At 46.7% G+C, this 17,154-nt stretch overlaps 3 protein-coding genes and 1 long non-coding RNA gene across 4 annotated transcripts in view; 2 read left to right on the top strand and 2 right to left on the bottom strand.

Annotated features, from left to right (window-relative positions):
• LOC127058928 (maestro heat-like repeat-containing protein family member 2B) overlaps window positions 1-17,154 on the top strand; it is an 852,871-nt gene that overhangs the window by 585,526 nt on the left and 250,191 nt on the right. The gene's annotated exons all lie outside the window — the stretch shown is intronic.
• The window catches only part of LOC127058925 (uncharacterized), a 613,715-nt gene that overhangs the window by 566,199 nt on the left and 30,362 nt on the right, over window positions 1-17,154 (top strand). The gene's annotated exons all lie outside the window — the stretch shown is intronic.
• On the bottom strand, window positions 2,871-4,495 carry LOC127058942 (uncharacterized). The gene is made up of 2 exons (XR_007776503.1): window positions 4,367-4,495; window positions 2,871-2,980 (listed from the first exon to the last, which is right to left on the bottom strand). It is a non-coding gene; the product is annotated as an uncharacterized LOC127058942 (long non-coding RNA).
• LOC127030047 (maestro heat-like repeat-containing protein family member 2B) overlaps window positions 11,338-17,154 on the bottom strand; it is a 27,461-nt gene continuing 21,644 nt past the window's right edge. The window contains exons 14-15 of the mRNA XM_050915956.1: window positions 13,622-13,687; window positions 11,338-11,538 (exon numbers count right to left, since the gene is read on the bottom strand). Of these exons, the coding sequence (XP_050771913.1) occupies window positions 11,338-11,538; window positions 13,622-13,687 (267 nt within the window). The remainder of the gene's footprint in view (window positions 11,539-13,621; window positions 13,688-17,154) is intronic.

Here is a 17,154-nt window from a genome sequence, read left to right as displayed (position 1 = left end):
CCCAGTGCGCCCCCTGCCCTGCTATGTGTGACCCCCTCCCACCCTGCTGTCCCTTCTTAGACATTGATGAGTGCTGCAAGACCTCAGATATCTGCAGTCCCAAGGTCATGTGTATCAACACCAATGGGAGCTACTGGTGTAAGTGCCGGGCCGGCTACATCCCCTCCAACAGGAACACAACCCTGTGCCAAGGTGAGTCCTGCCATGGAGGGCATGGAGGGGGCATCTGAGGGGGCTGAGCAGAGTCTGAGGCTACATAGGCAGAGGTCTTGCCCGAGGGGGCAGGGAGCTGAGAACAGGTCTGGGATATTGCACCAGACCCCCTGCTCCCCATGGACGGGGTCCCTCTGAGTCTCAACCCTAGCTGGGGAGGGCTCATCCTAAAAGCCCTCACCTCCCTCCAGCCCAGCCTGTCCGTCCACTGGAGTGTTTCCAGTTGTCTCAGAGCCACAGCCACCGGCGTGCCCATGTCTGGCTTGGGGAGCGGAGGGATTCTCCCTTCCCTCCATGCAGGAAGGTGATTCTGGAAGCAGAATGACTGTATCCAATTGGGCAAGGAATGTGGGTGAAGCCAACACCAATGAAGATGCCTGTACACCAAGGCAAGGAGGCTGGGTAACAAAATGGAGGAACTAGAGCTACTGCTGCAGGAAGTGGAACCAGACACTGCAGGGATAACGGAAACCTGGTGGAACAGACATGGCTGGAGTCCAGGGATTGAAGGGTACGTGCTGTTCAGGAAAGACAGGAACAAAGGCAAAGAAGAAAACCCTTGAGCCATCAGTTTACCCATAAACAAAGCTAGTGTTCTCCCTCGAACCATTGTATGTTCTCTACAACCCCTCCCCCCACCTCTGCCCAAGTGAGGGTTCTGATGTATAGATCCAAGCTCTGCATCAGTTCCACTGGGATTCCATCTCCTGACTGATCGTGCTGGGGCTCTGCCTGTCTCCAGCACTCAGGACTCTGAGCTACCACCATCACCTGGGAACTCCGACCAGTTCAAGCCTTATGGAGTGGGTGAGATCCATCCCTCTCTCTCCGTTTTCTTTTCTACCTCAGGTATTAACCTTTAAAATGTAACTGTTATGTTTGTTTAGCCCTCCTGGTGTAGTTATCACTATGATTCAATACATAACTTCTATGGTTCAGCTAGTTGCTTCTCTCTCTCTCTCTCTCTCTCTGAATTTTAATCTTTTGTGCTTTTAGCTTCCCCCATTTACTCTGCAGTGACACTTCTTGTACCTAAGCTAAAGATCCCTGTAGTGCCCCCAAAATACTGTGGGGTCTGCTCATCAAGTGGGTTACTACCAGTACAATTGTAATGTGAAAATGGGATAGAGATGTGTTAAACTTGGGGAACATGGGGGTGGGGGGAGGGAGCTGAAAGTGCTGCTCAACCAAGCTGATTGAGTAGAGGAACGCATGAGGGGATCAGCTGGAGAGTGCTGATTGACCTGGTCCTCTCAGACTTGCTCTGCTAGTGTGTGTGTGCACATGTTCATCTAGTTCTAGGGCTGGAGGAACCCAGCCCTGGGGAACCTAGGTCCTGCAGGGTAGCTCCATTGGGAGGGGACTTGCAGAAGGAAGGAGCAGAGCTCCATATGAACACACAAGCGACTTTCACAGCACATTAATAGAATTACAGAACCCCTCCCCCAGAAGAGTAACCCTGATAAATGAGCCAACCTCCAAAGTGACAGGCACAACTGGGAACAGCATACAAAAAGCCCTTTTCCTTCCTCAGGAAAGCTGGATCCCAGGCATGTTGGTTAAGGCTGCTGGGAGATTGCTTTAGGTGAAAAACTGCTGTAATAATTGATTTTAGACTCTAAGAAGCATGTTATGATTTTCATTTTATATGTAACCAGTTCTGTTTCCATGATCTTGACTCAGTACCTCTGAAATCTTAATCTTTGATAATAAATTTAGGATTATTCCACTATACTTATGTCTCAGTGCTGTGAGCTTATAAAGATTTAGGTTAGATATTAGGAAAAACTTTCTAACTATAAAGGTAGTTAAGTTCTGAAATAGGCTTCAAAGGGACATTCAAAGGGAGGTTGTGGAATCCCCGTCACTGGAGTTTTTAAAGAACCTATTGGACAAAGAGCTGTCAGGGGCGGTCTAAGTATACTGCTGGATGAGATGATATTTCTAGGACCCTCTCAGCCCTACATTTCTAGGATTCTCTGAACTGTGGAGTTTAACTGGTGAGCCCTGCAGTGAACTGCCCCATCAGCCTTCACCCAGCTCTAGTCCAATGTGAATTATTAACAAAATGAACTGGTCCCCGACATGAAGAAGTCACAAGACCAGTGAGCACAGCAGGACATTCCCTGTCAGAGATACCCAATGACAGTCGTTCCCTTGTAGTGCAGTGGGGGAAACTAGGGAATCCAATGGTTCCTCTCAGATAAAGTCTTGCAGTACATAAACAGGGACTTAGCTTAGAAAAGCAGAGATGCCTTCCCTTACACACTATTACAGGCACCTATCCTAAGTCTGTAAGTAAACAGACGCAGTTCACAGACAGCCTTCTGACCCAGAAATAGGCTAGACAGGAGGGAGGATAACTCACCAGAACACAGTCCATTCCACTTACAATCCAGAATTCATCAGCAACGCTGAATTCCCAGAAAAACAAAGAAGAAAATATGACTAAGAACCAAACCCCCGATCATTAGCTACAAGGATTAGCTCTAACTTTGTGGGGATCCCGGAAGAGTGATTAGAGATCCTAGAGAGGCGTTGAGCTGAAGTCTTCCAGCTCCACGGAGAAAGGACAAGGGAGGAAGCTCCCACATCATGGTTACAGTGGACATTGAAGAAGCCCCAATTTCTCTGAAAAACGAAATCAGGCCTCTGAATTGAAACAGATACTTCAAACAGTTTAATGGGAAATGTGTACACAGTATATACAAAATCTGGAGCTGGGTTATTTACATATGACCTTGTTTGTGAGATACACGGCCAGCACCTGAAAAAGAAATGTGAAGAGTCATCAGGATTTGTCCAGTGCCCCTTAATACATATAAACAGAGTGGAGAATACTAGGGAATAACAACATGAGAACATGGACCGGGGATAAGCTGCTGGATACGGTAGAGAAAACAATCACCAAAACAGGAAACACTACAAGATTAGGGGAACCCATATTACTTAATAGAGTCACTTTTGAATTAGCAGAATGTGTCACTTCAACAGGGGTCTCTATTGATTTCCTTCCAATAGTCAACTGTTACATGAACATTGTCTCCCCATTGAGAACTATAAGCAACAACATCCCAGACTCCCTCTGAGTTTCGCCCTCCTCTGCTAACTGCTGCCTGGTGAATCCTCACAGGCCCTGAACCAGGGGGACAGTAAATTGGAGAATGAGGTGGTGATGGAGACTAGAAACCTGACCATTCAGTGACCTTTTGCTTTGAGGTGGAGGATCATAGTAGCTAACTTTGGAGAATGAGTTATATCTGCTGAGCGCCTTCTCTGAAGGGCAGAGCATCCTTATCTCCCAATAACACCAGTGGGAGTTTGAGAACACTCAGCAACTCATAGGCTTGGGAAAGACAAATACAAAGGCCTTGGGCAGCTAGAGTTAAGCACTGAAATCTGCAGGTAGAAGCCTAAATACCCATTATAGCCACCTGCAGAGGTCCTAATTAGGGCATTTAAATCTCTATCAGCATTGTGGTGTTTCACATAGATATTTGAAAAAACAAGGGGACTGATGTTTAAAGGCATCAGACAACTTGATGCCAGGTGAGTGGGTTTTCCAACCCCGGATACCTAAACTAAGACTCCTAACAACCACGGGTAGGTGCATCAATAGGGGTGAGGTTAGTTGTAAAGTCACTCTTTTGCTGCCCTATGTTGCAGTGGAGCAGGGCAAAGTAGCCATAAAGCTGCCCTAAGAGGCAGCTAGGAATCCCCCAGCATGTGCAAATCCCTAAGACCCAGAGAACCAGCATACAGAGTGTATAGCCAGTGTAGCTGGCTGTATGTCACCAACTCCTAGCTTCCCACCCAAGCATAGGGGGTGTGAGCTGGGAACAGAAGATGGCGCACACAGTGTGCATTGTGCTATAGCTATCTCCAGTGCAGCAATGGATGTTATGAGACAGCATAATTTAGAACAACCCAGAGCCTAGAGCTCAGGTGTATTTGAGGATCTGGGCTAGTACTTAGCTGTTACTATAGTAATGACCCCTGAGCAAGCAGTATTATATACATGCTTATCATGGAGCTTGTCCAGAGGCAGCATGTCCATCAGAATGACTAGATGTCCTGCTGTGTAATAAAAATGCTTTGAGTAATAAAAATCAACACAAGCTACTTTACAGGGCCTGATCCTTCTGTCACTTACAGCATCTGAGCAGTAGGACAACGGCGAATACTGCCCAGTATTATAGTTGCCTCTGTCTTGTTGCAATTTTGGGTAGCAGGAGCGAGGAGTGTAAAGGCCCTACTGTCAATCAAAAGTTAACCCCACCCCTTGACCGAATAAGCCCTTCCTACCGGTCATCAGAAGCCCCACCCCATGGGGGCATTACTTCCGGGGTCAAGGCGGACACATGACCAGAAGCACGGTGTGTCATGTGACCCCTCTAAGAACTCCTTCCACTATACCCATCAGGATAGGTTTTGCCCCGATAGGAACGCCCTGAGAGAAGATTTAACCAATCAAGGGGAGTTCTGGGGTTTGTGTGACCCCGCTAAGAACTCCTCCCACTGCCCTCTACCAATCAGGAGGGGCTTCAGCCACTAGAAACCACCCTGAGAGGAGATTAGACCAATTGGGGGGAATTCTGGGACGGGTTGACCATCCAGAAGTGGTTCGTATGACCCCTCTAAGAACTCCTCCCACCACCCTCTACCAGTCGCCATGGATTTCGGCTGCAGAGGACTGCCCCGAAAGGAGACTTGACCAAAATAGGGCAGGTTCTGGGATGGTGCGACCACCCAGAAGAGGGTCGTGTGACCCCTCTAAGAACTCCTCCAAATGTCCTCTGCCAAACAAAGTGCAGCACCATCACCCCATAAGTCCCAGCGCTGGGCAGAGGAGGCCATCTCTTACCAAGAAGACGTGTTTCAGAAATTGTGGAAAGGCTGAGAGGAAACGTGGAATCCTTTACCACCCCCCCTGAGAACTTCAGACTTTGTTTTAGCCCCACGGACCTTTGGACTTGTGTGGAGAATTGCTACAGCAGCAACAGTTCCGAAGAGGATGAAGGAGCAGCCGAGAGGATTCCTTTGGCCCAGCCACTGATGGATATGCCAGAACCTGAACCTGAAGCCCAACCATTCATGAGACACCCCGATGAGCATGGTGGCCTCTCATTGTCCACCACCCTGGAGGAGGAAGGCGATCATTGCTTGGGGGAGTTACCGGCGGACAAGCTGAACAGAAAAGATGTCACTCAGGTAGATGAATGATTAAGAAGCAACAGTTGATGATGAGGTGTAATGAGGTTAGGAACCTGGGGTTGTGTAAATCTAAAAAACAAGCAGTGAGAACTTACACTTGTTTCTTGTCTGAGACAGCTCGATGATGCCTTTCTAGAGGACCCAGAGGCCCTGGACAACGTTGCATCAAGTAGCAAAGATGAACCGGGCCCGCCTTGTTTTTGCTGAATGCTGCTAAAAATTGTTGAAGAGGACTTCGAGGATGAAGGTTATGAGTTTAGGAGAAGGTTTGGCATAGAACTCGCTGAGCCAGTGCCACATAGTGAGCATAAAAATTTATGTGGGCTGTTGTATGAGTTGCTGTCTGTCCTGTTGTTAATCACTGTCTTAGGGAAAAGCTTTTTGAAGATTGTGAGGGCTGTGTCATAGATGCCCCAGCCCAACAGCACCATGACCGTGTGATTTGGACTTCAACTTTATACGTAAATTTAAATATGTAAATTAAAAAAAACATCTATTGAAAAGGGCTTTGTGACTATCTGCATTTCTGTTAGAAGGTATCTGGCCCTTAAGTGAGCTAAAAGTTTTAATGGAGCCTCTTGGTTTCTTTTCAAGGAGCTGTATGTCTTTTAAATTAAAAAAAATGGTTTGTGAGAATCTAATTTTTGTGTTTTTGTGTAAAAAAGATATCCATTTACAGCAAAAAGCTGAAATGTATGTTGTGGGAGGGGGAAAATCCTAAAAATGTGTTTACAGTGTAATCATTCTGCCCATCAGAGTTGGCAACAACAAGGACTGGATTCAGTATCTAGGAACTCCATTCCAATAACACAATGCAAAACTGGCTCAAGCCCCAAGCCAGTGGGGCACTGAGACTCCCCTACTACAAGCTAAAATCACCACTTACTGTGTTAAGTTGTAGGGGGACCTCAGTACTTGGTCACCATTAGCCCAAAATGAATTCCGCTCTGCAGTCTGTAACCAAACTCCTCTTGGACTCAAAATTAGCGCTAACATTTTTGCAGTAGAAGCAATGGAATTGGGGGATAGGTCAGTACATCACCAGGTACAAATACCTGTCCCCCATCTCTCTCAATTTACTGAGTTTTGGAACCCATGTCCCTTGCCTAGCGAGTGCTGCTTAGTTGATGGCGAGTCCCTCCATCATAAAAGGCCAAGTACAGTTCACTGTCCTTGATTCACATAATCAGGATAACAACACTTTATTCTTTCTGCCTCAATAACAGAGAAACTGGGGATCCCACAGCAGCCAAAGTGACAATTTGGGCTACTGTGGGCTCATGATCAGCCCCTGACGTTCTTTTCCACAACTCACCACCAGATGTCAGGGTAGATCTCATCCTGACTCTGCTTACAACAGTAAAACAAACAGGGATGGTTCATACATGTGCTTGAGTACAATAGAGTTGACTCATTCTGTTGAACTGAATGGTTTTAACCACATCCCCACTGAATAGCGAAGGTAATTGTGATTACTTACCCTTGTTGCCATAGGGATAAATTTGACTGATGTGCACCCATAATAAGGGAGGTGAGTGGGTGAGTTCTGATTAATATGAAATGAAATGAAACCTCCAGAATTCGCAGATGCTGTTGGACAGTTTAAATATAACCCCTGGAGTTGATAGAGCACTATTGGACAGTTTAAAGGACCCAGGAGTTGGCAGAACTCTATTGGACAGTTTAAATATGATCTGGGAGTTGTCTGAATGCTATGGGCACTCTTTCTAGCAATTCAAAGCCATTAAAAGTTTAAATTAATATATTTACAAAAAACAAACACCCCCCCGCACACGCACACACAAGGGTCTAAGCCAAAACTGAAATGTCTCAAGGGTTCACAAACCTTCACCATACTTTAGAACGAGCATTTGCTCTAAAGACAATCAAACATTTAAAAGCTCTGGGGGGCTTATTACAGTTGTGAGACAACCATTTTATTTCAACCACCACCCAAACTTTATGCATGAAAGATACATGTTTTAAAAAACAAGCCCCAAAGAGATGTACTGATATCTGCAAAAAGTCCCCACTTGGGAATGGGGACAGTTACATTAAGGATTCACTGTTTAATACTGTAAGAAGGCCCTACAGAAAAATATATTTTAACTAAAAGAAAAAAATATACTGAAAGCAGCTCAGTTGTGCAGACAGCTTAATTCTTCCACCCCACCTCACAAAAGGGAATGTTAGGAAGGGGCCTAAAGTCCTTAAGTATCTAGTATTTCAGAGTTGTAGAGATCAAATCAACCTGCTAGTTACTATTTTGAAGTCTGTTTGAAACAAAGGGTTAGGATGATATAAAAACCTCAGGTATTTTGGAGACTTTTTTTTTTTCCAACAGAAACTCTCTTGAATGGCTGCTGGACTGCAAGAGGAGGTATGCTTCCTGTTTTAAACTCTGAAAATATATACAGGGCCGGTGTAAGGAAGTTTTGCGCCCTAGGTGAAACTTGCACCTTGCGCCCCCCCAACCCTGCAGCAGCTCCCATTTGTCCTGAGGCGCCCCCCCTCCCCTCGCGGCAGCTCCCCGCCCCTCAGCAGCTTCCCATTCCCAGGCCCGGGGAGCCCTGCGGTACATCCCCACCCTAGCTCACCTCTGCTCCGCATCCTCTCCGAGCGCTCCTGCTCTAATTCTCCTCCCAGGCTTGCTGCGCCAAACAGCTGATTGTCGCCGCAAGCCTGGGAGGCAGGAGAAGCGAAGCAGCGACTGCACGGTGGAACCCCCGGGCTGTTGGCAGTGGTGTACTGACCCAGGGGAACCCCTGGGCTGCTGGCTGCCGGCGGCAGCGCGCTGACCCCAGGGAACCCCTGGGCTGCCGGCGGCAGCGCGCTGACCCCAGGGAACGCAACTCAGACTCCCTCTCCCTCCCAGGGCAGCGGCCGCTCAAACACTTAAAAAAAAAATAGAAGGCGACGCTTTTTGGTGCCCCCAAATCCTGGTGCCCTAAGCAACTGCCTAGTCCACCTAAATGGTAGCATCAGCCCTGCCAATCGCTACTAACCTTTTTGGTGAAAATTGGAACCAAAAAGGTCAGTTAGCACTTCTGCCTTCCCCCCCCCCCACCCCCCCATTGACTAATGGGCCTACCCTGTCCCTGCCCTTACTCTTGCTTCTAATGTATTTGGAGAATATTTTTCTCAGTCCTTTGAGTAAGATGAGGGAAGGTTATATATAAAGATACATGAAGCAGAATATGGACTCCAGGCAGGACCCCGTTTGTTACATGAGAGAGAGGTGTGGCGCTTTGCAAAGCTCCAGTCCTCTTTTCTTCTGTTCCCATAACAGTCCGCACCAGCTCCTGCCCCTTTTTTACCTCTGAAGTTTTCTGGAGTGGGTTGTGTTGTACTGTGACCATTTCAAAATTCAGATCAAGTTTAGTCTGACTATGAAAAACAAAAGTACAAAACACTACTGCACCCACACACAATCAGAGAAAGAGTTTTCTTTGGCTGTGATGCTGCAACCAGCTTAGCACAGGTGTACCTCTGTGCCTACACAAAGCTCATTACAAATGACCAGAGCCATAATCTGTAAGCTGTTTGGGGCAAGGGCTATCTTGGTATCTGTTATGTATGGAACTGAGCATATTCTTAAGTGCATTACATTTGCACTTCCTTTCCAAAAACCCTTTACCTCTGGTTAAGCCAAAGCATGAACAACTGCCTCTAGCAAGGAATTCATTTGAAAGTAATGAGCAACTGCAAAAGGGAAGGAGGAGAAAAGTACTTATAATAGAAGTGGGAATGCAGCAACCACCTAGTTCGCCTAAATGGTTGCACCGGCCCTGAATATATATTATATAATATCACTCGTTGGCTATGCTGTCTTAGTAAATAATGATGCCTGTGTTTATTGCAGTGTGATCTGTTTAGCATGGAACTAGTAACTCTAAATTGCATTTCATCACCAGGCCAAGGTAAAAAACATTTTAACAGTAGTTTTGCTTAATAACTTCAGGTACCACACAGGTTGTGTAGGGATTTGGGGCTAATACTAACTAACAGTTTTTTGCTTGTTCTTTAATCCAAAGGCCCAAACACGCATGGGGGGAACAGAACAAGCATATGCTTGCAATTTATCCTGTAATAGAAGGTAACTTTCTGCAATTGGCTTTTAAGTGCATGTGGGTTTATTGAAAACTATTTTGTTGCAAACTGTGTTTTAAACTCTCTCTCTCTGTAAAACATAGGTGGGATTTTTTTTTTAAAGTATATGGCTGCAAACTGATGGTCATGGTGTGTTTCAAACTAACAAGGTGGTTTTTTTTGTGTACAAAATGTGTTTTAAACTGGATTTTAAAAGTTAATTTTAAAAGCAGTTTGGTTTTTATTTTGCAAAATGAGATGTATTTAAAAAAATGTTTGTAGGTTTGTTGTTTTAAAGTGGGAGAAATAAACTCAAAACTCCTGTTTGTTGTACAGCCTGAAATGGATTATTTGGTTTTAAAGCTATGACTTTTTAAATAGAAAAATACCCTAATGAATATTTTATTTTAAAGTTTACAAGACAGTTTCATGTGATTTATAATAGTAATAATAATAATATTCTCTGCTCCACAAACCTATCTAATACCAGCTGCGTGAGAGACCCTGACGAACTCTATCAGTACCTGTTTTGCCCCAACTACAAGGTTTCATCCTGCGAGTTTATCGACGATGAAACAGCGTGAGTGTCTTGGCAGGATGCAAAAGACCGGTACTCTGTCTCTGGAAATACCAATGTTTTCTTAGCCTGTTTCACCACTGCTTATGCCCGCTTAGAACTATACAACTTGCTAGATAGCTTGCAAGAGCGGTGCCCGTACCATGACACAGACTTGGTGATATTTCTGAAAAGAGAGGGTGACTGGAATCCCCTTCTGTGGGATTATTTAGGGGACCTCACAAGCAAGATCCCACCAGATCAACACATCACCGAGTTTGTGTCGGCAGGCCCAAAAACATATGGGTATAAGCTGTCGGGAGAAAAGGCCTGCATGAAAGTCAAAGGTATTACCCTGAACATAGCGAACTGTGAAAAGATCAACGTGAACAGTTTGCAAGATCTAGTCCTGGACTATTGCACAGGCCTGTGAAAAAACACCTCCAAAAAGATAGAGTTGCAGCAGCCCTCTATCATAAGGAACAAAAATCAATGGCAAATAGAGACAAAAACCCTTAAGAAAACACAGAAAGTCGTTTCCAATAAGAGGGTCCTAGGAGAAGAGTTTAAAACCCTGTCCTACGGCTTTTAAAATGGATCCGAGGTGGAAACACCCCTTTTCTGCAACTCTTGCGGGGCCTAGCAACTGAGGGAAAAGTTACTTTATAAAAAATGTGTTGGATAATGCCAAACAAATGTTGTCTGTTATGCCTGAGAGTATTGGATAACATGGCTATAAAAATCATTGCAAGATACGCATGTCTGGGCTTGTTGAAACATGTTTTGAGCAAGGCTAGATATGCCCAAGAATTTAAATTTAGTTTTTACAAAATTCATCACCATCCGGTCGTTTTGCACTATGTCGTTAGAATACAAGTTTAAAATCCGGTCAAGAGATAAACCCTTGCTACGATGATGTAAGAAAAACACGCAATGATCGCTGCAGGCAACAGAGTGAGGGTCTTGTAATTGTCTATTGTGAAACACATTGTCCGTGGCATTTTTGTTTAAAAATGTCATAAAGCTTTTAGGAAACAACACGCTATTCGGGGAGGTGCCCGTATGAGTCAAAAAACTCTCCAAGGTTACACTTCGCCAGATACAAGGTGAGCCAGGATTCACCAGATTGGTTACATGGATGCGTGTTGACCACTAAACCTAAGGGTCGCTGAGACAGATTGCTGCTAGGGAGCCAATCATAAGGGGATTCTTTTTTGGGTAAGAGGTCGTTGATGAGACACGTGAGAGCTGCACGGTGCCCATGTTCACATATAGCCAAGCAGAACATTTCTTCTCTGATTTGTCTCTACGACGTTGTCAAAAACCCCATACACGATCATAGTGATGGTGATGGTTAAAGCCATCCCCAAACCTATTTCTGCTCTCGGGTTCCCAGTTTTAATCAGGGAACAGTGATCAGCGCATTCCTGGTCGGGAGACAGGTCAAAGGCAAACAAGATGTAACCCTGTGCAAATTACTCACGGTTGATTAACAGAGAACGATCTTTCATATGTTTATCAGCTGTCTGTACCAGATTCATGTATTCTCTCACGCAGCGTCCTGCCTCGAAGCCTGGTTGCAGAGCCTTGGTTACAGAATATTTCACCCACGCCAGCCCATACATCCAGGAAGGGCATATCCCGTCTGGGCTTTGTAATAGTTCCTGTAGATGGTGGGGTCACTGTAATTTTTTAGGATTGCCATAATGTGTTGCTTTTTAGAAACCTTGCTCTCTCCAGGGACACTGGTGCATCTTGATGATCACCTTGCCAAAGCGAAATAAGACGTGTCTGTTCTGATCTGTCTTTATTTCAATGGTAATGGTATTGATGTGGTTTTTTCTGACAGGAACGTAATGACGTTTATCGTAGGTGATGTGACAAACTCCTTGTTCCTTCCTTGGACAGGGACACAGCGTAACAGGGGAACAGAAAAGTCCCTCACAAACGTGTTCTACAATATCTGTGAACAGACACAAAAAGTTAAAAGCCCTGTGATGTCTGCTGAGAAGGGGAATTTTTGGACACTGTGCTTGGGGCCCAAACCTAGAATGTTAGCTAGCTCCCCGCTGGTAGAAAACATATAAGTAAAATTGGTGGATTTAAGACTAACTTTTCTACCCACAGAGTCGTAGTTCATGACCACCTCAGGTGGTTTGGGATGATGACCCACAGTACTGTTCATATGATCCAATAATTCGGGTATGGACAAGTAATAACCTCGTCGGAGGATAAAATTCCATGCCATATCTCCAAAGGTGATTTCAAAAGAGGTGTCTTTGTTGATAGTGTTCCGGCTGTGCGGGTATTGTATTTCCACTAACCCCACCTCCCAGGCACTCCGGAGATTCTAGGGCTTAATTAGCCATATTGTAAAATTCAAGCTGTGTTTTGAGGAAAAACTGCAGAGCTGGCATTGCTGGGCAAAGTAATGTAGAACCCGCTGTCGCTCATTTTTCTCTCTGTCTTTGCAGGAGGAATCTTTCTGTTTGTTTGTTTTGTTCATGTCTAAATGTCACAGAGTTGAAAAGCTTCCACCCAGCTGTTAAACTTATTACCCCCCAACCATTTCACCAGTAGCTGCTTTTTTCTGCCTTTTTCTTTATCCGCTAGAACATTTTTGATCCTGTAAATCCTGTCTTGTTTGGGGTTTACTTTCTGTAATTCTTCAGGGTAAAAAGGTTTGTTTAAAAATTCTTTCCACCGATGGGTTTGTAATTGTTGAGGCACGACCTTTGCTAAAAATAGCTTTAAAGGCCTTGGGTACGTCACCACTCGTCTTGTCTTTTAGGCCTAAGGCCCAGGCATATTTGGATAGAATGTCTATCACCTTTAAGATGTAGTTAAAGCCTCTGTTGTGTTTGGAGAACCGGCGCACATCTACCAAATCTGCCTGCCATTGCGCGTCCACATCTGAAACAATGGTCTTGTTTCTTTTAAAACGTATTTGAGCCGGTTTGTGTAAAGTGTAAGCCTCCTAGTGTGAAAGCCAAGCCGTTGCCTGTCTTCTATTTAAAGTTTTACTATGCTTTTTGGCCACTTGAAAAAGAGGATTCACCCTGCCAAAGATCCCAACTTCCCTGGGTGTATAATATATTTTCTTTAACAGAGCCGTCTGTGGAGACAGGACTGTTTCTGGTACCGTCTTTTACTAACACTAGTATGGAGGGGTCATATGGACACATTTAAATAAGTTTAATTAATTGCCTGGTTTAACACAACCTTTGACAGCCGCCTGTGAAAATGGACACCATGACCCCTACAACGAGGGACTCTGAGCTGATTCATTCTTCTATTTTGTCCTTTTCTGGATTTTCCTCTCGAGATCTGCGTCTCAGACAGGAGCAAAAACAGCTGATGCACAACAGGGCTACCGATGTGTAAGTTCTCAAAGACCTCTTGAAAGGCATCGTCGAGCTGTTGAGAGATTTTCAGACAAAAAACAGTGTTAGACCCTGCTGCTTGTTCTTAGATTTATGCAATGCCAGGTCGATTCTTAACCTCATTATACCCCCATGATTAACCGTCGCTTCTTAATCATTCATTTACCTGAGTGACGTCTTTCCCATTCACCTTGTCCGCTGGTGACTCCCCCAAGCCATGATCGTCTTCCAGCTTTGGGGCGGTGGACAATGAGAGGCCATCACACTCATCAGGGTTCTTCACAAGGCAGGGTCGGCTCTAACATTTTTGCCGCCCCAAGCGAAAACAAAGAGTGCCCCCCCCCCCGGGCATCGCGTCGTCCAAGTCCCCACCCCGCCGAGCGCAGTGTCGTCCAAGACCCCGCCCCCCGAACATCGCATTGCCCAAGTCCGAGCCCCCTGAGCGTCGTGTTGCCCAAGTCCCCCCCCAAGTGTCGCGTCGCCCAAGTCTCCGCCCACCCGAGCGTCGTGTCGCCCAAGTCCCCACCCGCCGAGCGTCGTGTCACCCAAGTCCGAGCCCCCCCAAGCGTCGCGTCCCCCAAGTCCCCACCTCCCAAGTGTCGCCTCGCCCAAGTCCCTGCCCCCCCGAGCGTCGCCTCGCCCAAGTCTCTGCCCCCGAACGTCGCGTCGCCCAATTCCCCGCCTCCCCCAGTGTCATGTTTTGCCGTCCAAGTCCCCGCCCCCCTGAGCGTTGTGCCACTGAAGCCCTCCTCAGCCGAGCGCCGCGTCACCCAAGTCCTTGCCACCCAGCATGGTGCCACGCCTCCCAAGCCCCGACTCCCCCCAGCGCCGCCTGGCCGAACCAAAAAAAACCAAAGCCAAACCCCAAGTGTCACCCCGTCCCAAGGTGCTGCCCCAAGCATGTGCTTGGTGGGCTGGTGTCTGGAGCCGGCCCTGTCACGAGAGTTCTGGGTCGGGTTCCGAGGTATCTATCAATGGTCGAGTCAAAGGGCCCTCCTTGGAACTGTCACTGCTATAGCGCTTTATCCATACAAGCCCAAAGGTCCTCAGGGCTAAAACAAAGTCCGAAGTTCTCAGCGGGGTGGTAAAGGAGTCCATGTCTCCTCTCAGCCTTTCCACTATTCATAAAACACGTCTTCGTGGTAAGAGATGGCCTCCTCTGCCCAGCGCTGGGACTTATGGGGTGATGGTGCTGCACCCCGACTGGCAGAGGACATTGGAAGGAGTCCTTAGAGTGGTCACACGACCCTCTTCTAAATGGTTCACCCCTTCCAAGAACCTACCCTATTTTGGTCAACTCTCCTCTTGGGGCAATCCTCTGCCACTGAAACCCATCGCAATTGGTAAAGGGTGGTGGGAGGAGTTCTTAGAGGGGTCACATGAAGCACTTCCGGACGGGTCACCCCACCCCAGAATTCCCCTCAGTTGGTCAAATCTCCTCTTGGAGTGATCCCCAGTGGCTGAAACCCCTCCTGATCAGTAGACGGCAGTGGGAGGAGTTCTTAGAGGGGTCACACAGATCACTTCTGAACAGGTCACCTGCCCCGGAACTCCCCCTGATTGGTCAAATCTTCTCTTGGGGCATTCCTATCAGGGTGAAACCCATCCTGATTGGTAGAGGACAGTGGGAGGAGTTCTTAGAGGGGTCACATGACACATCTTGCTTCCGGTCATGTGTCCGCCTTGGCCCCAGAAGTAATACCCCATGGGTTGGGGCTTCCGATGACTGGTGGGCAGGGCTTATTGAGTCAAGGGGTGAGTTTAACATTTGATTAATGGTAGGGCCCTTATACTACTGGAGTGCCTTGTTCTGTTTGTCTCTGTTCCGCTTCATTCCTCAAGCACTCGACCAGAACAGATGTCACTTATGATCTCAGTTGCCACCAGCTGGACAGTGGAACTTGGGTCTTTCTCTAGGACCCGGAGAGCTGAAATTACAGAGGACATCACATTAGTGAACAGACTGTCAAATCACAGTTAAGTGTGATCACAGAACCTTGATGTACCTGAGCAAAATGATCACATGGAAAAATGTGAAACTGGGCTCAGTCCTTCTACTGGGGTGGAAAATACATGAGAGATGAATAGGCCTCACTTTTCATATAGTCCCCTGTGCCTGAGATAGCTGGAGACTTATTACCTCTGAATACCACGCTACAGCAGCTCTCCAATACAAACAAAGCTTTAGGTTCCCCCATTGTGTCCCTTCCATGCTCCCAACTGTGGGGAGACCCTGACTCTACCAGAAAGTCATCCATTCTGCAGCAAATGGAAGAAGCTCCATTGTTTCAATAGCTTCCACTTTTCCAGCTCTATTCAGGAGCCACTGCCTGAGCTCAACTAAACCTGGAATTTAACAGAGGCCAGGGCCAAGCTGGTTTGTGCATGATACAGGGCACGTATGGGAAGAAAAATTGCTGGTGGGACATTGGGGGTAGCAGAAAGTGGCTACATCTTCTTCGCACTTGGGGAGTCCACAGAGAGCCAATAAAGCCCAAGTGTGGATAGCACTGGCTGGGGAGGGGGCATTGCCAGGACACCCAGGAGATGCACTGGCTCATTTCACACCTTCTGCAGCTTCCTCCTTCAGGGGAAATTAAAGCTGACTTTCTACTGGGCAAGAGTGAATCTGTCCTTTGATGTGTGACTGATACACTCTGCACCAGTGGTATCAGGTACTGCTACTTGTCAGCTAAATTCCTTTATAACAACTCACTAATGAACAGGACTTCAGCTGTATTTATTACTTACACATCAGCAGATATTCCAGGTCCAGCCATTTCATACGCTGCATGTCTGTGTGTTCCTGGATGAAGCCTAAATACAAAATGTAAAATAAATAACAGCAACAATAATAAAACCTTCCCTTGTTGAGTGCAAAGTGATATTGGCAGCCCCTAGACAGGCCTTTGGGATCTCTTACTGTGGGCCTAAGGGTGAGCTGTGGGCAAGAGGATTCTGGAGCAGGTTAGAGTCCACACTGAAGAGAATGAGAGAGACATTTTTAAAAAAAGACTGTTTACAGAAACTCCATTTGCTTGAAACAATCTGTGCTCCTCTTGCCACTGCAGTCAGTTATTGAAGACATACTAAGAGAGTGTCTTGGCCTAGTGGCCTGAGCAAAGGACTGGGACCAGGAATGAGTGAGTTCTAAGCAGGGATCTCACAAGGTGACTGACAGGTGAGCCTGAGATGAGCCACAATGCCCGCCTGTCTCACATGGGTGTGCTAGGGAGAAGAGGGCACAGGGCCAAAGAGGAGGAACCTAATGGTTCCTTGACAAGGTGCTGTGGCCAGGAAGATGAAACAGCAGGCGCTATGGGGAGGTGGGCTGCATGCCTCCCAGTGATGAAGTCGCAGTGAGGGGCACTGAACAGCACTGGGTAGGTCTGCACTTTGAGCTGGGGTATCGCTCCCAGTTCAATGGGACGGGCCCACACTAGCTCTGGCACTGCTGGCATGCTACAATTAGTATGTAGCTAAGGCAGCACAAGCAGTGGGAGGAGCAGCCACCTTGAGACTAGACTTTGGGGTTTGGATGGGATCATACTTGGGGTGGTTGAAGCTCCTGCTGCTCCTGCCATCACAGCTACTCTCTATTTTTAGCACGCAGGGCTAGTGCGGGTCTGTCTCATCAAGCAGGGAATTATACCCCCAGCTCAAAGTGTAACCATGCCCTACGTGATGGTGTCCCAGCCG

The sequence above is a fragment of the Gopherus flavomarginatus genome, chromosome 10 (genome assembly GCF_025201925.1).
Source record: "Gopherus flavomarginatus isolate rGopFla2 chromosome 10, rGopFla2.mat.asm, whole genome shotgun sequence".
NCBI classification, from domain to species: domain Eukaryota; kingdom Metazoa; phylum Chordata; order Testudines; family Testudinidae; genus Gopherus; species Gopherus flavomarginatus.
Note: the sequence above shows the minus strand (reverse complement) of the source record. Positions and strands in the feature narration are given on the sequence as shown.